The sequence below is a fragment of the Euwallacea similis genome, chromosome 4 (genome assembly GCF_039881205.1).
Source record: "Euwallacea similis isolate ESF13 chromosome 4, ESF131.1, whole genome shotgun sequence".
NCBI lineage: Eukaryota > Metazoa > Arthropoda > Insecta > Coleoptera > Curculionidae > Euwallacea > Euwallacea similis.
Window position 1 is genome coordinate 6,081,315 of NC_089612.1, and position 25,102 is coordinate 6,106,416.

Below are 25,102 nucleotides of genomic sequence, written 5' to 3' on the forward strand. Positions count from 1 at the left end.
TTTTTGTATTAGAGTGGTTAGGGTAGGTCAATTGTTCTACCTGTTCGAGTTATGAATAGTTTATTTAGGACAACTGACAGTGACAGTTTACGCCTGCGTAATATTTTGAGAGACGTGAGTTTCGCAAAAAAAAACAAAAGATGCAGTTTGGTTAGATTTGGAAAGGAATGTGGACGTTCGCGGAACAGAAAGTTGTGTTGTAGTTTTGCTGTGTTGAATGCGTGAATTTTATCGCACTGTTTAATAATATTCCAATCAGTTTTGGAGTAAATATAACGGTACGACAGTAGCTTGTGTTTAAACCTGGATTAAAGTTTGATAAGCTGCTCAGTTAAGTTATGAAACCAAAGGTAATTTTTCTTAATTATTTATTTGCGCGTGGTTTTAGTTGCCTCAACTGATTTTGGCATTGGCTCTAGAAAGCTTAATTAAGTTGGTAATAAACGCCTGTAGAACTTCCAGGAGCGGGAATATATGGAAGGCCCCCATATGTCATGGCTACATAACCCAGAAATACAAGTTAATCTTCTTATTTATTATGAAAATTACTAAATACAAACGTTTTGTATGGTGAAAGATGGTATTGAAACCTTTATTGGACACCCAAAGATACTTTAGGGCTGAGGAAGGTTGTTGATGAAATTTTGACACCAAACTATATCAGAAATACTTCAAAATACTATGGAAATACCTTGAAATATTTATTTTGAATATAACTCAAGATATATAGTATGGCTCAAAGGACATGAGAACGGAGTTGCAATATATATTTTGGTTTTTTAAATATGGGGACAAATTAGTAGCTATCTTTGCAATTGGTTTGGATGTTGTAAAATGAAGGTCCCTAAATATGTTTTGCGAAAGATCACTTGGGGTATACTGGATCAATATAGGATCCATGTCGGTCCATTAAACAGAAAAAGTACACATGAAAAAATTTGAAATTGTTCTCAAATTTCCAGATGGGGGAAATACCTACTTTCTGCCACTGTTTAAATTCTAATGTAAATTAAATTCACTGTAAAAATCTCTAATGTCTAAGGGACCCATAGTGCAAATTCATAATTTTCAGAAATAGTTCCCATTCATTAATCGCCTCGGTGGCTCTATGACTGGTGATAGTCTCTTTTGGTTTGTGATATATGTAGTCATATTAGAACCATTTTTGCGATTTTTTAAATGCTATATTGTTTGACAATAATAATTATCATTATTAATTATGGCCTTGCCCAGTACATTCGTTGATAAAGAGTAATACACTCGCGACAAATATAATGTACATATCTACAATGTGCCGATCCCAAACGCGTCTACGTCAAGTTCTTACATTTTTTTGTTAGCCTTTAACTGTTTTAGTAGCCATATTTTTCTTTGCTGTACGCACTGCTTTAGAAACTATCATCAAAACCATTTAAGTCAATGAGGCATTTGAGATATATGGGAAAAATTAATTAGTTTATCACCAGCTTGGGAATGATTTACGCCAAGCCCTAAAGTAGTTGCTTACGTCACAAGATGAGAAACTGGAATCTATTGGTCTCGCCCAGTAATATACATTTTTAGTTGCGTGAGCAAGGTACAATATCCTTTATTACGGTCCACTTTAGCCGATTTTTAATTATTATAACAATTGGTTTTTTATGTTTTATGTTTGATTTGAAAAAATTAACTGAAACATAACAAGGATTGGAAAAACAAAAATAACGGGAATCGAAAACGGTTTTCCCAATTCCTGACGTCGGCTCAACGGTCTTGATTGAAATTGCTCAAAAAATCGCAATTAATTTGAATGCCCCTTGAATTACTTACAAAAATGGTATACTACTAAAATGTTTCCTGCCTTCCGTTTATTTATAGCCAATACCTTGAGCTGAGTTGGCAGTCGGTTATTATCTAATCTACAGTCTTAATATTCTGGTTTTATCGTCTTTTTTCTTTCAAAAAATTCCGAAATAAACTTCCACGTAAGAACATTAAATTGCGACTTTGTTTATTTATTGATAAAGAGCCATAAAAGTTGATTTTTCATCAATCTAGGTGCACAATTGCCATTGGTTTTTTTTTATTTACTAATGAACATAAACTGAATTCTTATTGATCAGGGTAATAACCAATAAGTTGTACGTAATGTTATTATAAGAGAACACTACTAAATGACAGCTAATTGAACATAATCAACCAATTCAAGTCAAGTACCAATTCCCAAACTATCAGAGATTTTACAATCTGCAACACGTCATAACTTCCCTTGCAATTTCTAATTTCAGATTCGAAATGTCGAATTTCAACTCAGGACCAGAGAGAACCAACCTAGGAGGCCGAAGCAAACCAATTCAAATCCACCCCGGAGGCTCTGTGCCCTCTGCTAGCGCTTCATCCCTGGGAGGCACCACTTACACATTCCCCGATGTGACCCTGAATCCTGTGGGGCCCGCCAGGAGCCCCAACCAAGGAAGGGGCCATTGGCGAAGTGTCAGTCATGGTGGCAGTTCGAATTTGGTGGGAGGCAGCAGTTCTGCGGGAGTCGTCGGCAGATCTGCTTTAAAGGGTACGAGTTATTACTTGATTTGAGGCAAGAATATTCTTAAGGATTTTAAGTTAAAAATTTAATTAAGCCATAAATACTTTTATCTAAAAAATTTTGATTGGGGAAAGGGAAACATGATCGTCAATAATTACTATTAAGTGTAGTTTGAAATGGGTAACATTAATTTTTCGATTGGTAAGTTAGGGGCAATATCGGATTAATTTGGCAACAATACTAATTCTGTGAAGGTTCAAGAGGTCACCAAAGGGCCTTCTCTCAAGGCCAGATATCTGAGGTAGCGGCCGCTGGATCCGATCGTCCAGGACACTCTAGAGTAGGCTCAAAGACTGATTTTATTTTACCTCCCGAGCACAAGGACAGCGATAGCATAGAGGGAACAACTTCTAGATTAAGTGCCAAGGGACATTCAAGGCAAGTTTACCCAAACACCTTTCAAACATCACATTTTTCCTTTCTTTTATAGGCAAGCCTCCCGTTCAGAGTCAATTTACACCCTTCGTCGTTCAGAACCCCCTCACTTCCTGCAGAAAATCTACTATCGACTGACTCGGAGAAATCTGAACGAACATGAGGAGCGGATCAGAACAGTGGTACCAAATCACACAGTGCCTCCGAAAACGCCCCGAAAAGTGCACCCAAATGGGCGCAACTGCGACAATCGCATTCGGACTACCAAGTACACGTTGCTTAGTTTCCTGCCGCGGAATTTGCTCGAACAGTTTCATAGGGTAGCGAATTTGTATTTTATTTTTATCGTGTTGTTAAATTGGTTTCCCGCGATCAACGCTTTCGGGAAAGAGATCGCCATGATCCCTGTGTTATTCGTGCTGGGAGTAACCGCCGTCAAGGATTTGTTTGAGGACCGACGGAGACATGCCAGCGACAAGAACATCAATAATAGCACCTGTAGGATCTATAATCGGTGAGTCAATACTTTCAAGTCATTGCAATAACGCCGTTGACAGGTTTATGCTTGTTAAAGCGACGGTTCAATGAAGGGCCCCTATGGGGTAGCCGTCTCGGTTGCAAACTAGACAAACCCTGCGTTGTCATGTTCTGTTCTGTTATTTTTTTTTAAGCCACACACTAGGCGAGTGCATTGCTCCTTACGATATTTCCATGCAAAACACACGGAACGAATAATTTGTATTATAACGGTGACTACCACTTTCACCGGGGTGAAGTCACCATCGGTCCGATTTGAAGTAGTACCGGGTTTCGTCGATTTTGGCAGTCTTGCCATTTAATAGTAATTCAGAATTGTGTCAGTGTTTGCCTGACTCGACAGGCGGTACGAAATTCAATAGTCACGAATAAGATATACATCATTCCCCTGATACGTGAACTTTGCATGACGCTTTTAATATGAAATTTCGACAGCCCCATACGATTTGTGTGCTTTCATGGGAATTGCTCATGAAACATTTTTTAGCCTCTATGGAAAAGGTGGCATTGATTTATTATCTACTGGCTTCGATACTGTTAAGCTTGATATTGTTAGCGTTTTATTATCTTATCGAGACACGAAAAAAACGTATTGTAAACTCACATTGGTGCCGAAGGATCGGGGATTTTTTGGGTATTCAATGTGGATTTTAGTTACTCTAATATAAATAAAATTAATCAGCTGGCCTTCGGTTAGACATGTTATGTCTAACTGAAGGTGTTCGTAGAGTAATCAACTTTGACCCATATATCGTTGGATAGCGAGCCTCCACTATAACAGGAATTTAACCACTAACAATTGCACGTTTACAACGCCCATAAAGCGAATGGTAAAAGTAAATTTTCCTCAGTCATGAATTATTTAATTACTTATTTTTTATTCTCAAAATAAAATTAAAAAAATTAACAATCCTCATTAAACTTTTAGAATATATTCGTATAGTTAAAACTCTGTCATACCTACGTATGCATCTGAGCTTTTTTGTTATAAAAATATGGGTTAAACAAAGAAAAACTTATATTGAAAATAGTGTGCATGAGTGGCACAGATAGAATTCACTGAGCCTTTTCCAGCCCTCTGCCCCGCAGAGCTACTCTCTCAAATATCTTAAACGGTAAAGGGGGTCAATTGATCCATTATTTTAAAGGGTTTTTGATTCTTTATATTTTGGTGCCTTATTTGTTGCATTCAACTGTTGCGTTACCAAATTAGATGTTTTGATCATTCTAAAACCATTTTTCTATTAATATTTTGATAGCGTTGAAACTAAATTTTTTTAATTCAAACATATCTTATGATTAGGAAATTGCAATACATCAATTTACTTAACCCTAAGCTATTTACTTATTGTTCGTCGAGACGACCATCAAAAGAAAAGATGAATTAAGTAAATGTTTATCATCCTAATAAATTTCCTCGTTTCTCGAAAAGAAATATCTATGTGGAATATGAGTGTTTTTTATATTTATTTTTGTTTGCAATGGAATGCCGTTTCGATAAATTTTGATATTATCTTTCAAGGAAAATATTTACTTACCTGCAGTACTGGGTGATGTTAATAGCTATTCAAATCGGTTAAAATTTATGGCGATAATTCGTGTGTTATTGTGAGTAATTTTAAAAATGCCATATGCAATTCAGCAAAGAACTGACATTATTTTTATTTATGGGGAACAAGGAAGATGCGCAAGAGGGACACCGGGGGTTTTTAATGTTAGAAATCCTAATTCTAATGTGAGTTACAGATACGGACTTAACACACAGTTGAGCACAAAAAAAATCAATATTAATTCCTGAAAAACTCCTCAAAATAGTTAGAGTTTCGAATGAATTTCGACTTGAAGGAGAGGCGTACACAGTCGAGATCTGAAACACAAAAAAAATTTAAATGTTTTAAACGGCCCAAGTTGCGATATCATTCTTCAGCCACGCTCAAGATTTTCCTAAGTATTTTCCAGAAGAGCCAACATTGCAAATAATATCCATTTTCAACTAAAATTCTAATTACGTCGTTCTCATTGACCTGACAAAACTTAACTGTAAATCACAAGAAACAACAATTAGGACTCACCTCCGAGCACCAAAAGCGTGGGCCAGAATCACGTCAGCAAAATCCACTTTCACTCACAAAATGGGAACTAAATGACACCCAGTTTCACTTACTAACTTATGCATCTACTAACGACGTACCTCACGAGTCTTGAGAACAACAGAAGACTCGATTATCCCGATTATTAGTACGGCGCGAAATACGAACATCTTACTCATCGCAACGCTAACGTTCAAGTGAATCACCTGCGAAGTGATATCGGTACGACCTGCCTTTTGTTAAGGTACAGCTGATCGGTCTTAGAAACGATATCCGATAGGAAATCACAAGAGATATTTCCAGATTTGGTGAAATAGGGGAAAAGTTGTAAAGTCAAAACAGCAGTTTCATTGCGCAAACAATTCCGACGGAATAAAAGATACATTTTCTGCTGTAAAAAGAACTTGGTCGAAAAATAAGTTTAAGGTTTTTTGGGAACAACACTAATGTAGAATTTCATACGTCGTATTCATAATCGATATATACATAAAATATTAAAGATGCAATCACTACCAGCCTTAACATTTTTCTCAGTCTGTTCAAACAACTTGGCGGTCTGAATGATACATGCGATCTAAGAAATTGAATTCTCTTATGAATAATAGCCATAAGCATCGTGTTGTGATCCTGCAGGAACGCTTTCTCCACCAAATTGTCCGGAATTCGTAATTTTTTTTAATAACAAATTTGTGGATAATGCACTAGACACTTAAAAAATCTTGGAAACCGTTAGAGCTGCCAGAAGAGAGCCAAAATTGAAAAATAATTTCGGCTTAAACCAGAGGTGTACCCAGTTGAACTTGAATGAACATTAATTTTAATTTCCGAAATTACAATTAAACATCTTGAACCTAGTTTGACCATTGATACGAGGGCCGTTTGATAAGTCAGTGACTTTTTGAATTTCTCGCGTAATAACTTTAAATGCAACGCTACTCCCGTCAACTGTCATCTGTTAGTAGACTACTGTCAAGTTTTGAGCATGCCACGTCATTTAGTTTGTGTTTAACAGCCATCTAAACCAGCAATTCGAGAATTTTGATGAAAATGGAATTAAGCGAATTTCGTGTGCTGGTCAAGCATTACTTTTTACGTAAAAAAACCATCACCGAATCCAAGGAACGGCTTGATAAATATTATGGGGACTCTGCACCATCAATTTCAATGGTTAAGAGGTGGTTTACAGAGTATTGTTATGGTCGCACCAGCACAAGAGACGCAGAACGTTCAGGTCGTCCAAAAGAGGTCCTTACGTCAGAAATTGTCGATAAAATCCATGGAACAATATTGGATGATTGGAGAATGAAAGTTTGTGAGGTGGCTGAGGCTGTAGGTACCTCAACTGAGCGGCTACGTCACGTTTTACATGAATATTTGAATATGAAAAAGCTGTCCGTGTAACGGATGCCGCGATTGCTCACACTTTACCATAAGCGCTCCCGTGTGACCATTTCAAAAGAGTGTTTAGCGATGTTCAGTCGCAATTCGAAAGAGTCTTTGCGCCGTTTCATAACCATTGGCGAAACGTGGATCCACCACAAGACACCAGAGACCAAGGAACAATCGAAACAGTGGGTTTCTCCAGGTGAACGTGCACCAAAGAAGGTTCAAGTCAACAACTTGAACCAACAGGGGCCTCTTGAAATTTAGGGATATCTCAAAATGGTATATTAAAAATTATTAATAAATTTCGTACTAACGGAGGTATGGAAGTTTACCGTAAAACAGGGTGTTTTTTTAAAACCACACTAAACATTGATAAAGCCATAAAAAGAATCCGTACGTGATCCACGTAAGACGTCACGACAAATTAGAGAAGAAATTATTGAGCTGTTTGACATTCAGATTACAAGCAGAACAGTGAGAAGTATGCTAATTAATGAAGGTTTAATTGGATGTATTGCTGTGATAAAACGTTGGCTCTAAAAATAACGCGAAGGATCGCTTGGAATTTGCTCGAAATCACTTAACATGGAGTATTGAAAAATGGAACACCATTCTCTGGACCGACGAGAGTAAATTTGTATTGTTTGGGTCAGATTGTGGGTAGTATGTATGTTGACCAGTAGGCAAAAGGTTAAGTTCCTATTGTAAAACACGAAGGTGGTAATATAACGGTTTGGAGATGTTTTTCTCGGACTGACGTTGGGTCAGTCTACAGAATTGGAGGAAACATAAATCGTTTCCAATATCTAGGAATTTTACAGAATAAAATGTTGCCATTTGCTGAAAAATCTATGCTATTAATATGGAAATATCAACAAGACAACGTTCCAAAACACCTGAAAGGTAGTTAAAGAGTGGTTGTCAAGAAATAATGTGATCTTAATCCAGTGGCCTTCACAATCTCCTGATCTTAACCCCACCGAGTATTTCTGGGAAACATTAGATCTCAGAAATAGGAAGCGGCGCATTAGAAGCAAAGAAGAATTATGAAAAACTGTTCGAGAGGAATAGATTCGAATTCCACTTAGATATTATGTGTACTTTTTTGTTGCTTTTTCCATAAGGTTTAGTTACACACAATACTTGGGGTTTAAGTTTCGGATTAATTTGTGCCATTGTTTACGTTTCATGATCTCCAGTTTAACTGTACGCAAAGTTTAAAATGAAGGTATACCATCAAGTCTTAATATGTTACATTGTTGTCTTAAGAGGATTTAATAAAAACCAAACCGACGTAAATCGGAAACATCGTGGAAGAGTGCCAATTCCAAAAAATAGCTTGTTAAATAAGGCCGGAAAAAATAAAAACGATTTTACAAATTTTCGGTTTTTACCGGATATATCCAGAACTAGACAGAATTTTCTTGCTCTGAGAAAGGCATTTTGTTGGGTGATTAATCGCACAAATTTGGCATAAACTAACCGACGCAGTATTTCGACACTTACAATTTCTGAAATCCCAACGTAAGCCTCGAATTTGGACCACCCCATAAACCCAAAATCTACATTGCGGTAATAAGAATTTTTGTCATCAGCAGTCGTCTTTTACGTGCATTGTGCGGCGATAACGAGGCCGGTTTTGCGCTTATTACAAAAACATTTCAAGACGATAAGCTATATCCTTGGTAATGACGTCCGAATACTGTTAATCCTGCGAAATTACTAACCTGGCCAGATAAAGGTGATTTTACAAAAAAGGAATTTTTATTGCTGAATAAATAAACGTTAAATTATGATTAAGTGACTCCTTCGTATCCACCAATATCTTCATTGGTACCACTGGTCAAAGTCCACGGGCCACCACGCAAGCCAAAGATAGCACCATCTAAGGTCGTTTGCTCCGGATGCTCCTTGCATGAAGAGATGTTTATGACGAACGGGTTTCATTTGCTCATGTGGCAGCCGAGGAAAAGGCATTTTAATAGGGCAGAAAGAGGTAGGTCTTTGACTCTACTTCCTTTGTTAAAAAAATAAAAGTAGGCGCAAGGCGATACAAGGGACGTACGGGGCACATCTTTTATATTTTCGGAGGTACCTAACATGATGCTGTTAGGAACCACAGGATGCTTGATATACAGTTACGTTCTTGGAGCGTGACATACAGTCCTTTTCTAGAGCTCAACCATGGGGGTCTCGGTGACCATAAGAGATACGAGGCCAGTGAAATAGGGGCAAACTTGTGCAGATTGAAGATTTTGAAAAAATCCTAAATCGTTGCCAAAAGAGTTGCGCATTGTTGGACTTCTGATACAATTGTTTCCGTCCAAAATTCAATAGTCTTTATGTTCTCAAATTTATTGTCTGTAAGAGTCAAGTTAGTTCAATTTATGACTCTTTTTCTTAAAACAGAAGAAAGAGGAATATATGGGTTTTTTGTTTTTTTTTTCAATCGAAGTTAATATGTCACCCATGTAAAGACCAAATGACCGGGACAGTAAATCAAGAGAACGGTTGCAGTGTTTGACCTTTTTAATATAGATGAGTGGTAAAAGTGTGAGTCTTTAATAGTTAGTTCGTTACAGATCTTTTGAGCGTTGATACGTGCCTTCTGACTCTAATAAAGAAATTAGAGTTCTAACAGAAGCGCTCTGTCTTAGATTCTTCTATTTTTGTACCCCATAATCCAATACGCATTTTTGGCATATTCTCGAACTCCGAGTCGAACAACTTTTGCTCGATTTGACCGACCTCATACCTTTTGCGGTTACCCAGATCCCCATGGTTGGGCTCCAGAAACGGATACTCCACACTTATCTTTACAATTCCTAGCCAGTTGAATTGCCTGCGAAGTCATTCACCTGCCAAGGTGAAGTGCGTGATTCCTAATTGCCAAGCAATGTAAACAAAGAAAAAAATATTTAGTTTGCAAACGATTTCGTAGTTTGTTGCAACGTTTCAGCGCGGGTACGTGTGCCGGTTGCACTACAAGCTCAAAGTTTGAATGAATTTTCAAAGACGTCCAGTCCATGCGTTTGTACTAAGTGACCGTGTGTGTCATTTGTGTAGATAAAAAATGATAGGTAAACTGCCGGTTGTCCATCAACCGAGAACTCGCGTGACGACCTTAACCCTTATTCGTTAACCAGCAGCGATAGTGGTTATGTTTAATTTACTTCAGGTAAAACCCGAATTACTGGAAATAAAATTGATTTTTTTTTATGTTTTAGGGGTGGGTTTAATTAATGGTTTAACTTAGTTCGGCAGTGAAAGGTAATATTGCGAGTTTGAAAATGCCAAAAAATAAATAAAAAATCGTAGTAGTTGAGAATCCCCAGTGCATTTCTTTCAAAAACCCTAATAATGAGTATTCCACGTCCCCGTAATCAAATAATTGAAAGGTACATTAGAGGCACCAGAAACGTGGTTGCCACCACCAGCTGTTTATAGTTTTTAAAATAAGTACTTTTTGGTTCTTCGTTAGATTTCCCGCAAACAACTACTTAATGGATTAAAAGACGCCACAAATGTTCTTCATAAAGTGACCAAAATATGTGTGGGGTCGAGTCAGTCCAATGAGCTTTCAAATTTCCCCATTGCCTTGTATCGTATCGAACTTGAGGCCTATTGTGGCTCGCTCAATGTAAGTCCTTTGCGCTTTACCGGGTCGTTTTCTATTACTCTCAGGCTCATCGGGAACTGACCACTTCTTTGAGTCCTGTTCAGGTCTTCTCGCCCAATTATTGGTCCGGCCCGGTGGTCGGAAATCGCAGCTCTTAAGTGCGTCTCCGATCGATTTTGACTATAACTGTTTTTTGCCCAGTTTCTTTTGAAGTTAAAAACTTGATACATGTCATTAGTGTACTTGCGGATCAAATTATAAATTCGTTTCAATTTTATTTTTAACCTCTTCCGCGGGCAATAGGGTGTTCGCCAAGGCATGCTTTTTGTTAAATGCCATTTCACAATAATTTATGATATCGTGGAGGATTGGATGAAAAAAGAGCACCGAACGTGCAGGCCACTGGGGTGTTGGTCGACATCGAAAACAAACACAAACACTTATAACGCGAGCTTATGGACGCATACAACACAGCCCATGCAAGCCAAGGCAACGCAGTTTTTGTACCATGTATACAGTTACTCACAAAATTGACCGTCCATAACGTAAAAGTTAATAGGTCTGTGACAAATAGATGCTTCCGCGCTTTTTTCTCATTTTAATCATCTATAGATACATCTATTGCAAATACGTATAGAATAGAATATGCTAGAATAAAATCACACAGTAATTTCGGCTCAAAAATGATAACTAACGAGCGATAATCGACTGCGAGTGTAGACACATTGTTCGCTATCTATTTGTAAAGTACTGTGTACATCACAATATTTTGGCAACATACTTGGCATAGCCAGATCTCAGTACGCATTGTTCTCAAATACATGCGGCCCTGTATAACAAGACTTTCGTCCCTTTTCTTTGCAAAAACCGAAGTTTCAGCACAACCACCTTTCATTAAAACGGCACGACTACGGCACTCCAATAAAAGATCAATTTCCCTATTCATCTAAGCGTCACGCTTTAAGAGAGATTGATAAGTAATTAGCCGGCAATTTCCTCTTAGCCTTAGTACGTCTATGTGTGTTAGCCCTCAGGCTTAGCGATTAAGACCTTTCGACATTTGTAAACCGTCTCTTGGTCGAATTGTCACGTTGACGTGTATTTCGTTACACGGGGTGTTTGGAGAAGTTGGTACAGAACTTAAGGAGGCGAAAGTAAAGCCAAAAATAGTAAAAAAGTTCCTATGAACATTGCTGAGAGCACCGTTGCTGAGATATAGCCCCCCAAAGGGGCAACATCGTTTGAATTTTTTTTATCCTACCCCGTCGGACCAACGTTTATAGGATTTTAAAAATTTTGTTTTATTATTGTTATTATATTAATTTTATTTTTGGCTCTACATTCGCCTTCTTGAGTTTTGTCCCAACTCTTCTAAACACCCTGTACAACCTAGTCCTTCATTTTCGTGAACCTGGTTGAGGTGCACCATTTAAAAGTGAAATAAATGACTTTGTAATTCTCGAGTTTGCTGTTTGAAGATCCGTTACATATTTGACGTGGCCACAAAGAAGAAGCGAAGAACAACGAAAATCGTGAATTTAAGATTAAACGGACTGAATTGTTCGCGTTTATATGAACCACAAATTGGCTACCGATTTGCCTTATTTGTCAAGAAAAATTAACTCACAACAAGAAGTCAAATTTGAAGAGACTCTTTACGACTAAACACGCGTCATTTGGCAGTAAATGTCCCTACAGCGACAAGAGGAAGAAAGCGGCTGAGGCACTTCAGAAGAGTCAAGTTAGATCAAGTTCTGCATTTAATTGCTGTGCGCAATCTTTCAACGATGTTAATATTGCAAGCTTTATTGTCAGCCAAGAGATGGCTAAGAAGAGCAAACCATATACAGACGGTGAATAGATTAAAAATCGTTATGTAAACGCATCCGAAGAGCTATTCCGGAATTTTAAGAACAAGGCAGAAATTATTTTAAAAAATAGAGTTACCACTGTCTGTTAAAACAGTAAAAGGCAGAACAGTCGAGATGTCTTAGAATGTAGCCAATCAGCAAGTCGAAGATCTTAAATTGGTTTTAGCGTTATCAATAACTGTTAATGAAGCTTGTGATTGAAAAGACACAGCGCAAGAGTTTCTTCTTGTTCAATTTTTCCATTTTCGTCCTTAGGAACTTTTAGGACTGTTGCGACAGGAAGGTGAAACACGTGGCGAAGATATTGCAATTGCTGCCCATTGAAAACGTAGAGAATTCCTTTGAATAAAATTGTTCCAATCTCAACAGACCGGGCAAAAAGAATGACTGGAGTGAAAAAAGGTTTTGTTCCTATTTTAAAGGAAAAAATTAATAACGAGATACTTTACCATTGCATCACTCATCAAGAGGCACTTTGTGCACAGACATTTCCAGAAGACATTCGCAATGTTATGGGATTGGGGATCGACATTGTCAGCGCAATTGTAGCTAAAGCTCTTCGTCATTCCCAATTTGAGGAATTTTAATTGAAGTGGAGAGTGAATATGCAGATCTTCTAATGTGTACTAAGGTACATTGGCTTTGAAGAGGAGACGTTTTAACACGGTTTGCGTCCTCATTATTAGAAATTAAAGCTTTTCTCCTTAAAAACTATGTTGATTATCCAGAACTGAGGAACGATCCAGTGGATCCAGCAATTTTGTTTTATTGTGAACATCGCGTTTTATCTAAATAACCTTAGTCGTAAGCTATAGGGGCAAGGAAACACAATTTCTTCGACGTTGGAAGAAGTTATTTTATTTGAAAATAAATTATCCCTTTTTGCTCAAGACTTCGAAGGAGAAACATTAATTCACTTTCCGAGCCCGTTGAAACGCCGCCAAGAAAGTAACTCAGTAATTGATACAAACTATTTTAAAATCATAATTTTAAACACGAGGGAGGCTTTTCTACAGAGCTTTCAAGAATTTAGAAATAATATTATGGCTACTTAGCCTTTTCTGTTTAGAAAACCTCTGAATGCCGACGTAGCAACATTGAATGCTTCTCCCTTTAAATATCGACGTTACTGCTTTTGAAATGCGATTACTGGATTGAAATGGCGAAGAACTATGAGTCTCAAGATTTGAACGCCTTATTGCTCAAACGGGAGAATTGGGGAAAGATAAACGTGATCTTAGTCCACAGCGAAAGCGGTCTGCTTTGAAAGACTTGGAAAAATAACACATTTTAATATTTAAAACCTGGAATAGCATTTCTGACTCGTGATCAGGTAAAGAAACTAGCACTTGCTGTCCTTCCTTCCTTTGGATCTATAATGCATATTCATGTGAACAATCTTTTTCAAGCATGGTCCTTATTAAAAGCAAATTGAGAAATCGACTTATTCGAATCATGCTTAAAATTCAAAACGACTACATACAAACCTGATTTATATAGACTTTCCAAGGAAATGCAAGATCATTGTTCACATTAAAAGTGGTTTTGTTATATTGAACATTATTGAACTAAATACAAGAATTAACCGCTCAACAGAAATGCTTAAGCTTGAAACATGCTGTTTTGAATAAAGATAATACTCTATAGCAACGACTACGGAGGCATTAGGGGGTTTCCTAAATACAGTGATAAACCGACTTCCAACCACATAGACATTGTTATCTAACATAATAATTCAATGAGTATTAGATAACAATGTCACGCATTTCAACATTGATCCATTACTGTACTTGGAAGGCACCTATTGTTGCATTAATACTTCATTCCATCCTACTTTTGTTTAAATTAAAAAAAACATTTTTCACCTGCAAACAAGATTGTTATTATTCTGATATTCGTTTTTATTTAACGTTGATGGGTGGTTCAAACCAGATCCTCTGAAGACATGGCTGTTGGAAAGTAATTTGGCTTTCACAAGAAATCTTAACCGTTGCAATGTTGATTTTTGGTTCTTTTGCCGACCTCTGGTTGGGCGACTAGATCAAGCCTTTGTGCGGCAATTCGCACGGAAGTCTCCTTCTCAAGGCACACCCGGTGTTCGGGTTTCCCAGACGCACCCATTGTCTGCAAATGGGCCAAGAGCAGGTCGTACCGTGCGGAAATGGAGATTCTTGCTTGTCGCCCGTTTGACGGTGTAAAAGGGATTGCGTTTCCTCCTTTGATGAGCCCATCGGCAACCTTTTGAAGTATTCCTCCTGGAATCTCATCTCGCTCGCCCAGCCCCATCTCTAGAGCTTCGCTCCTACCAAACGGTGGGGTATCCTCGAAGCTGGTTCAGGTCCCACAAAAAGGAGTATTGATGGTATGACACCCCCTCTCCAGGAGCTCACCTCCTAGCGAGAGGGTGTCGCATCACGTTCGGATGAGCATATCGGCCTATGATCATCTGAAACATTCTAAGCCCCTTCACAAGACCGTTTAGAACTTGAAGACGCAGAGGAAGGTTAAATCACCGCTTAGCGGTCGGAACAAATTTTAATTGATCGGTCCCGCTGGCCTTTCTCACAGACATTTTTATTGCGTGCACTTTAGCTCTGGATACCAAGAATGGGACTACTAAGCCGTTGCTCTTTACGTGATTATCGGCCCGATGACCGTCACGTAACTACAGGGAATTTGCCAACCCTCAGGATTTCCCGCACACGTTCATAGCAAAAGTAAAGCTTTCCGTGCCCCATTACTCGCGTGGCTGTTCCATGTTGGTCATTTTTCTAGGATGAGGCCCAGATCTTCTGTTGGACGTTTTCCTGTACTCGATGACCGGGTCTTCCTGTCCTCTCAGCGGCTGCACGATACATGCGGCACCACCTGAATAGTGCTGTTCGGTCGATTGCTTATTAGTACTGTTACGTCGTCCGCTCAGACCTGTCCCTCCACTTACTGTACAGGGTGGAAACGAAATAGGGGGACATATTTCCAAGACTGATTTTACATTCGAAAATGCGAAGAAGAGTTGGTATAGACGTGAGTCTGCAAAATCATCCTAAGGGAGCTACGGCCCTTCGAAGGGGGCCCCCAAGAGATGCGGAATGGCGCTCGGAACCTGCGGGAGCTGCGTTTGGTTAACACATTCCTGTATCCTTTAACTTTTATGACAATCTTACATGGGACTATGATTTCTTGTCTAAAATTACGTAGAAAAGGTACTCTTGGGCAAATTGTCGTAAGAGCAACCGTTTAAGAGATATGGCGCCTTAGAGGAAATGTCGCAAGGCGAAAAGCTGCCTTCAGTTTTGAAGCCTTAAAATATGCCCCCTATTTCGTTTACACCCTGTATAGGGGCAGAGTGACCAGGGTGGGTCCAGGAGCCGCGCCCGTGGGAGAGGAGACAGAACCCCCGCGAAAAATACCCCCCTCCCCAACGCCTTCGCAAACCAGTGCGCTTACCAAATTGGTGAATCGGCGAAAATTTTTCCACGATTTTTAGGTGAATTTTCCTTTTGGCTTGACTCGGCCAAATTTTACCCAAATTTCAAGTAAACGAGGAACAAACTAACAGCGATTGCAGCTCGTTAATCATAACTAAACAGGTAAATATTTGCACCATGTGGACTGCAACTTTCTCCCAATTTTCCCTGACGTCACATTGCGGTATTCAGGAAACGAACGTAACTAAAATACATTTTTGATAAGATCTGCACACGCTAGAACGATATTGTATTGTGTTGGCCCTTGAGAGGTGGCGTCATGCTGTCGTGGTCACTGTATTTCCAGTTAAAGCGTTTTTCCTTGTTTGTGGGGCAAACAGCCTTAAAACTGAGCCTCGTCAAGAACAGCGAATCGTCATGGTGTACACTGTGCGTCACCTTGCAGCGCTACAGATAAAAAACGTAGAAGTACTGTACATAGGTACTAACTATGTAATCGACAGTAGAACCTTCTTGCCGCGCCAGCAACGATGGAATTTTGAGGTTGAAAAGCGGGGCATTTTTACGACCGAGGCTCGGGATTATTTGGAACAAATCTGCCATAATAATGAAGCCAAAGCTGTTCTTCGGTACCACCGTTTACTCCCAATTCAAGGCGAAATGTGTGTGAATGTTTCTGTGCAAACCCCCCATAAAACGCTCGTTATGCTAATAACAAGCTCGTTTGATACTCCTCCTTGTCTCCTTTTAAGCCTAGCCTTGGCTATTGAATAAATTATTACATCTTTGACATTGAAATGTTTGGAATTTTTCTAAATTATCTGCTGTTTTTTTTTAAATTTTATCAACGTGCGTTTCCCCCTAAGCGTTAATGGGCAGAACTTACATAATTTTTGTACCTTTTTCTGCGGCACGCAAGGCAACGAAATTTATACGTGATTTGCCTGGATCTGAAACGAGGTCTAAGAACTGTACCGTAAACCTGCTGACCCAGTTTGCAGTTCTTTTGCATACAAAAGGTGATTTTGAATAAAAACCGGCGGTTAAAATTAATTAACCATAGGAGCGATTAGTTTATTATTCAAGTAGTTCGGCTCATGAGCGATTCAATTTGCTGGACGTAATTTTCGTTTGTTTCAGGGAATATTTGAGGTACCGCAAGGTCTTATGGAAAGACGTCAGAGTGGGGGACCTAATCCACTTGTCGAATAACGAAGTAGTACCCGCCGATATTTTAGTGCTGCGCTCTAGCGACCCGAGTGGATTGTGCTACATCGACACGGGGCACTTGGACGGGGAGACGAACTTGAAGCAACGACAAGTAGTCAGGGGGTTTTTAGAAAAGGTTTATATAACGAACACATAAACACGTCCATTCCTTCTTCTATTCTATTTGGGACTGATATCTCACGCGTAAAAGCGGTGGAATTGCACGTTATTCTTAGTTAAATCCAACTGAGAACAGCATTCGCCCGTTACTAAGGGCTCGAAGGGAAATCCTTGCCGTCTTTAGAATCCAGGAAAAACTACTATTGCACCTAATTTAACTCGCCCTTTTTTTGAGCACTGAAAGCGCCAACCTTTCCAGCTGACTGGGACTGAGCTTAGCTTCAGCCATTATCAGTCAGACTTGGTACCTTCTCAGCGTACTTGCTAACACCCATCTGCATGAAAGTTCTAAATTTCAACGGAATTCTCTTATATAGCCTACATTGACCCTGCACCTGCACATTTACATCCCATTGCCGATCTGAAGCTCGCCTCTGACTTTTAAGGTGAGATGAGCGTAATTGGAGATCAATTGCAGAACTTCCTTGCGGTCCACCATTGATGCGGAATATTTGATCCGCCACTTGAAATGTGTTCGTACAAATGAGAACTTTCGTGTGTAGGCAGCTCTCAGGTTGAACTGCTGTACGTAAGCCTGCCTAAAACGTCTTTGGAAGATCGTTATTTTAATGACTTCCAAATTCACTTCAATGGATGAACTAGATTGTACAAAAGTACCGTGTTATGGTTGTTTCTGTGCGCTTACAAATTCGTTAATTAAATTTACGCTTTGCTGTGTGATATTGCTTATGGAAAAATGTATTTGAAGGAGATTTTGAGCAGATTTCTGGGAATTGATAAAATTTCAATGTCATTGGAGAGACGAAACTAATTTTTTTTTTTTATTGTGAGAACAATGCTCCATTCAGGTAAGATTATTGGAAAGAACCTCATTTAGTTCAAATCCATTTGTTTTGGTAATCAGTATCAACTAAAACATTTCAAAGGAAAATTTTGTTTTATCCATTAAATTGACCCAATTTTGTCCTAAAAATTTTGCATTTCTTTCCACTGAGTGCTTGAAATCGAAACGTCAATCTGGTATAACTGTAATGTGTGTTGTCTAAATCATATAGCCATCCTTGTCCTTCTCACTGCGATAAATTGATATAGTTGGAAGCGAAGTTAAAATGAGCCGTTTTTTAGATATTTATATACAGGGTGTCCGTTTCTGGAACTTAACCATGAAACTTTCAATAATGTGTTGATGACTCCTCTAAATAGTATTTATTATCGTTCAGTTTTTTGATGTACCCAAGATTGGCCTCTTGGTTAAGCACACAAGCGAATGATGTACAATTCCACCGTTCCAGCAACCCCTGATTTTGTGTGAGGGACATCATCCCCAAATAAAATAAGAAAAAAAAACTAATACGTGCTTTGTGGCCGGAATCTAAATATACTTTTTCCTTTTGCACCAGCAACATTGCTTTGAGCCAAGCAAATTTCGAAGTAACATAGAAGTGGAAGCTCCTTCAACGAAAATCTACAGGTTTCATGGCTCTATCGTCCATCCCTCCCAAAAGCGAGTTCCCGTGGGCACCGAGAACTTGTTGCTCCGTGAATGTTTGTTGAAAAACACCGATTTTATTGAGGGAATCGTTGTCTATGCTGGTAATTTTGGTGCTTTTCTCTGTTGCGGCTAACATAAAAGCCTGTTTAGGTCACGAAACCAAAGCTTTGCTCAACAATGGAGGGCCAAGATACAAGAGATCTTCCTTAGAGAAGCAAATGAACCAAGATGTGATCTGGTGCGTTTTGATACTAATTTTTTTCTGCATTGTCGGGGCCATCGGCTGCAAGCTGTGGCTGCTGGCTTACCCCAATCTGCAATCGCCTTTCAAAGACTTCGACAGCGACTCCACAGAAGCTTTTTTGGCTTTTTGGACTTACGTTATAATTTTACAAGTTAGAGCAATAAATTTTTCGAAAAAAGCAAAGCTCACGGGCAATTTTGTAGATTATGATCCCTTTATCTTTGTATGTAACTTTGGAATTGTGCAAAATCCTGCAAGTCTATCATATCCACCACAATGCCGATTTGTACGACCCAGTTATGGATAAGAGAATCGAGTGTAGGGCTCTTAATATCACAGAGGAATTGGGCCAAATCCAGTATATATTTTCGGACAAAACGGGCACTTTGACGGAGAATAGAATGATCTTCAGGAATTGTTCCATTGCTGAGATGAATTACAACCATCCAGAATTAGAAAACGAGGCTAAAAATTGTGAGATTGTGGCGGATTTTGAATTTTAAGTTGTCAGTGTTTTGTTGCAGCTAATAAGCCAACCACCAATTTGAGCGTGCTGGTTAACGAAGAAATGTTGAACGATTTGAATATGGCGAGTACGCCGGAGCATGTGGTCAATAATAGAGCCCTGCACAGTGCCCGAATTCAGGAATTTCTTTTGCTTTTGGCCGTGTGCAATACAGTGGTGTGTTCCAATCATCCACATCATGATATAATGAATGCCAGTGGTGAGTTCTTTTCAGTATTATTTCTTTCTTTTTGATATTACAACAGTGTAATGAGTCCAAGGCATTTTATAGTACATTGTTCTAATGGCTTTTAATAGAGGACGAACAGTGCGATCCAAATGTCTTTCAAACACGGTTGCAGAAACAGCCACTGAACTAATGATTTATTTTTTACAATATCTCAGTTTTTAAACAAAAAAGGTAATTTTATCTTGCCGAATAGATTATTTCGTTCCAGTGTGTTAGGGCCTGCACGACAGCAACGCCCCCTAACCTGATTTTGTCATAACATCAATTTGCCAATTACGAGGGATGTTTTGAAAGTATATAATATGTTCTTGAGGCAATTTTTCAACTGTTGTGATTCTTTGAAAATAATTTGCCTTGAATTAATTTTCGCAAATTTCTAATTTCTAAATATTTTTTTAAACGCCTCTTGGAGTTTTTCATTGATTCTTCAATAATAAATGACAAAACTTCCTCGTTGAAACATTATAACTTTCAAAGCATTCCTTATAACTGACAGAGAGATTTACTATGACAAAGTGCTGTCAGAGGACGCTACTATCTACAGGCTCCGACACAGTGAAACAAAATGTCTATTTGGTGGGACAAAATCGATATGTTTAGTTTAAAAACTATGAATAGCATTGTTTTTTCAACATATATACATACAATTTACAGTGTTGAATGATAAATGAAATTGTTGCTTCAGTGCTTGTTTCTACGACTGTGATTAAAAGACATTACGACTTTAAAGTAAAATATCGCTTATTTTACCGTAAAAGAATTAATTATTCAATACCATAATGTGAGGTAATTTCGATCAATTTCGTATCAATTTTAACTTTAAATAATTTTGGCTCAGTATAATTCAACAAGCCCAGTTTCGGGATGAACATTACTTCTACTGTTTGCCATAATGCATGTACCTAAAAAGTACCTAAACGATATAAATACGAAAAGCGCATTAAATACCTTTTTTTTTTTCATACGAATTCCAGGCATAATTGAGGCTATTCCTAACATTCTCTCCAGCAACGACGACTCAATCACCACCGTTCAATCTATGACCCCCCATCCGTCATCGACCAACGACAAATACGCCAGATTGGACGAGTCGCGCTCTGTAACTCCATCACCGCCTCTTCAAACTTTCCCTGGCGACAAGAGGTCTCACATACCTACCTTAAGCCCTATCGACTCGTTACAGAGCCAGGGCAGTTCCAGGTCGGCAAGACCGAAGTTGTTAAGCATCCCTAGTATCAGCTTTCTGGGCAAACGGAGCAACAGTACCACTAACCTCACCGATGAGGAAAAAGTTAAATTGAGCCGAACTTGCAGCCCATCACCGGGGGACTTAAAGCCGATCTATGAGGCTGAAAGTCCCGATGAACTGGCTCTGGTCGATGCGGCGTACATATACAAGTGTAGATTAATCAAGCGCACTCCCACTGAGGTCACCGTAGATTTGCCCAGTAAAGGGAAAGTGGTTTTCAAGATTTTGAACGTGTTGCCCTTTGACTCGACCAGAAAGAGAATGTCGGTGATATTTAGAAATGCGGTTACCAACGAAATAGTGATGTACTGCAAAGGGGCAGACTCTTCTATGATACCCTATTTAATGCCAGTGAAAGATGACTCAGAAGAAGCGCGTATTTTGAATAAAACCCAAGAGCATTTGAATGGATATGCCAGGGAAGGTTTAAGGGTACTGGTAATGGCCAAGCGGGTTCTTAGTCAGCAAGAGTATTCAGAGTGGAACAGGAAACACCAGGAAGTTGAGCTGTCTGTGGACAATGTCGAAAAGAGGATTCGAGACAGCTATAGCAGTATTGAATGTAATATGACACTATTAGGAGCTACAGGTAACTTGATATACAAGGTGTTCATCTTTGGAGTTCAACCATAAGGATCTTGGTAACTGTAAAAGAAAGTTGCGCAATTTAGAGTTCGAAAGCCGTTTTAAATTTGAAAAATTCCAGTGATTTTCGGAATATTTAACACTTCATCGATGCAACTTTTCCTATTCAACATCGTGGCATTGTCATATCTGAAATCCAATTTAACCGGTCTCGTATCTTCTATGATTACCGCGATTCTTATAATTGAACTCCAGACAGGAACACCCTGTATACTTTTGACTAGGAGGATTTGTGTTATTGGGAATGATTTAGGGATTGAGGACAGACTCCAGGAGGGGGTTCCTGAGACGTTAACGGCTTTAATTGCAGCAGGAATAGTGGTGTGGGTGCTTACAGGAGACAAACCAGAGACTGCGATTAATATCGCTTATTCGGCGAAGTTGTTTTCTCCGCAAATGGAACTACTCAAGATTATGGCCAGGTCAAAGGAAAGTGCCGAGAGTACCATTCACTGCTATTTAGCTGACATAGAAAGGCAAATTAGAGAGGCAGAAGCTACTGGTAAGTCTTCGTTTTGTTTTTTATTTTCGTTAATAGCAGATTTCAGATCTTGAGGCTGTTCCTTCTTCGAGTAATACAACGCGATGCAACAGTCCTCCAACTCACACCGGCCGGGCATTGGTAGTGGACGGCAAAACGTTGACCTACATTCTGGACAGAAGATCCAACCTGACTAAGCCGTTTTTGAAACTGACCACCTATTGCAATTCTGTTCTATGTTGTCGAGCTACGCCCCTTCAGAAAGCCTACATTGTGAAGGTGGTCAAGGATGAGTTGAAAATGAGGACGTTGGCCATTGGAGACGGAGCTAATGACGTGTCGATGATTCAGACTGCTGACGTTGGCATTGGTATTTCCGGTCAAGAGGGAATGCAAGCGGTCATGGCAGCCGATTTCGCGCTTTCCCGCTTCAAATATTTGGAACGCTTTTTGTTAGTGCACGGTCATTGGAGCTACGACCGCCTGTCTCGTATGGTCCTGTACTTTTTCTATAAAAATGCCGTAAGTTCTCATTTATGATTACGTAGCTGCACTATGATGGGAAGAAGAAAAATAGTGTTCATTCCAAAGTGGATTGTGCTAAAATAATTTCTTACTAAACACTTACTCTTGAGAGTATGATTGAGTAAATATGTGAAAAAATTAGAGTAAAGAGCCTGTTGAGAGAAATGTTCCATTGCGTTGTTGTGTTAGAGTGGAATGCAATGGAGTGCAATTTTTCATTATTACCGCTTTAAATCAATCAATTCCTGCTTACGGTTTGTTTTCATGTCACTCTTTCAAAATAAATTTTTCAGACCTTCGTCTTCCTCATCTTCTGGTACCAATTTTACTGCGGGTTTTCCGGCTCGGTGATGATCGATCAGATGTATCTTATGCTCTACAATTTACTGTTCACGTCGCTGCCTCCCATCGCCATTGGTGAAGCATCATATTCCAGCATTATGTGTTAATAATAAATGTTAATTTCTTTAGGTGTTTACGACCAAGATGCTCCTTATGATCTCCTGCGGGACAAACCCTATCTGTATCGCCGAGGCCGTTTGGGAAAGGTTTACAAATCCTACTCATTTTGGATGACAATATTGGACTCTCTGTATCAGAGTGTGGTCGTGTTCTGGCTCTGCAAATTCGCTTACCAAGACACGGACGCCGACATTTTTGAATTCGGAACTGCGGCAACGACGGCCTGCATGTGTGTGATGTTACTGCATGTATCTATTGAGACTCGGTCATGGGTAAGTTCTCAATTCACTGTTTTCATCCACAGGTAACAAAGATCTTTTCAGACCATAATACACTTGGCGTCAATATTCTGCTCCATCGGTGCATTTTTCTTGTATTCCTTAACATACAACACTTTTTGTGTGAATTGTTTCGGACTTCCAAGCACCTATTGGACGATACAAATAGCGATGCAGAGACCTCAGTATTGGTTGGTTACGTTGTTGGTTTGTGTAGTTGCTTTGCTTCCTAGGTAAATCTTCAATATAGATCATGTTTAAACAAACGTTTCATGTTGCGGCAATTTGCAGGGTACTGTTCAGGGTGTGTCAAACGATGTTCGCGCCCGACGAAGTGACGAGAGCACTGTTGGCCGACCGAAAGGCTCGCAGAAGAGGTGAGATGTTTTTGGTATCTTGGTCGAGGTCGACTTCCACGTCCTCAATCTACAGGTATTCGCAGGCGTTCTGTATTCTTAGCTCGCTCCTTTGGTAGTTTAGTCACAGTCTATTCTATTTTACCTTCTCTTAAAAATGCACAATACTTATGATTATTTGGTTGACAGAAGGACCAGTAACCGGCCTCAGCATAACATTTTAGCAGCAAGGTGGCGCACGAGGTGGCTTAATCGTTTTTAGTTAAGTGATCCCGCATTTATCGGCTGTGACGCATATCTTTAAGGGACCAACAGTGTATTTGTTCCAGGTTCATTTGTTTAGCGACAATATCCTTAGTAGATAGACGTATCTCGTGCCATTTCCTTTTCCCTTTACAAATACTTATTTATTTACAACTTTTAGTTACCATTATTGTATAATTTTCTGTCCACTATTTTTCTACTTTTAGAACTGAGTATTTATTGTTATGAGAGTGCGGCCAATTGAGGCCTTGTATTGAAAATTTTCGTTGCCATATTGTCGTTTTTACTCTCAGACATTTAGTCTGTTATTAACGATCATTAAGGCGTTTTTGTTAGGTTTTCAACCGTGCTGCTATTAAATGCAACTCACACTAATTTCCATACTGGTTGAAACGCAATTTAATATATAATAATTGCCTATTTTTTGATAGAATGTCATTAATCACAAATTTGCCCTCGTAGGTGGTAGTTAGATGTGCTGGTTTCATTTGCATCTGGAAAAGAGGCAATTTAATTTGTTCATTGTCTTCCTCGTTACTTGCCAATAAACATATCAATTATTAAATTTTTTTTAATTGAAATTTTACGTTTGAGTGGCATTGGTAGTCAATTATTAAAAATTCGCCAAGTGGTATTTAAACTTAAACCCGTCTGTGTCTTAAGAAGATATCTTTTTAAACGCCTTATTGACAATTTTATTTATAGATACAATTTTTATATTAGCAAATTTCTCTATTTTAGATATGTTAAATATAACTTTACCTGTTATGATATAATAGAGCTCTATGATTATGTAGGTAAATCATAAACACAATTAAAAAAAGTTTATAGTCAGTATTACAATAGAGTGTTTAATTTCACACGTTGTGATTCCTAGCAAAATTGAGTCGAGTTTTGACTACGGCATGTCAAAGCTGTACCGTACGGCTACTGTGGAACCAAATCTCGTTGAAATCAGAGCACTCAATTTTCATCTAATTTTTTTTTCGGTGAAAAATTGTCATGTACGCCACTAATTTGAGAAAAACTAAATTTTGAGTACACATTATGAACATTTTTTCGCAAAAAATTTTCCCTAAGAAACTTTTCCGACAAAATTTGACTTCAAGAATAC

The 25,102-nt window shown here is 38.8% G+C and overlaps 1 protein-coding gene across 2 annotated transcripts; it reads left to right on the forward strand.

Annotated features, from left to right (window-relative positions):
• Positions 1–131: 131 nt before the first annotated feature.
• Positions 132–24,831, forward strand: LOC136408690 (phospholipid-transporting ATPase VD). Of its 2 annotated transcripts, none has more exons than XM_066389816.1 (17): positions 132–350; positions 2,268–2,548; positions 2,776–2,959; positions 3,012–3,470; positions 17,028–17,232; positions 18,638–18,830; positions 18,880–19,124; positions 19,177–19,447; positions 19,498–19,698; positions 20,703–21,566; positions 21,876–22,124; positions 22,171–22,625; positions 22,922–23,045; positions 23,100–23,362; positions 23,414–23,601; positions 23,660–23,800; positions 23,914–24,831. In XM_066389816.1, the coding sequence occupies exons 2-17, from the start codon at positions 2,275–2,277 to the stop codon at positions 23,984–23,986; spliced, it is 4,389 nt and encodes a 1,462-aa protein (XP_066245913.1). In that variant the 5' UTR covers positions 132–350; positions 2,268–2,274; the 3' UTR covers positions 23,987–24,831. The 2 variants fall into 2 exon arrangements, with proteins under 2 accessions (XP_066245913.1, XP_066245915.1); XM_066389818.1 differs by having other exon boundaries at positions 23,660–23,745.
• Positions 24,832–25,102: the final 271 nt, after the last annotated feature.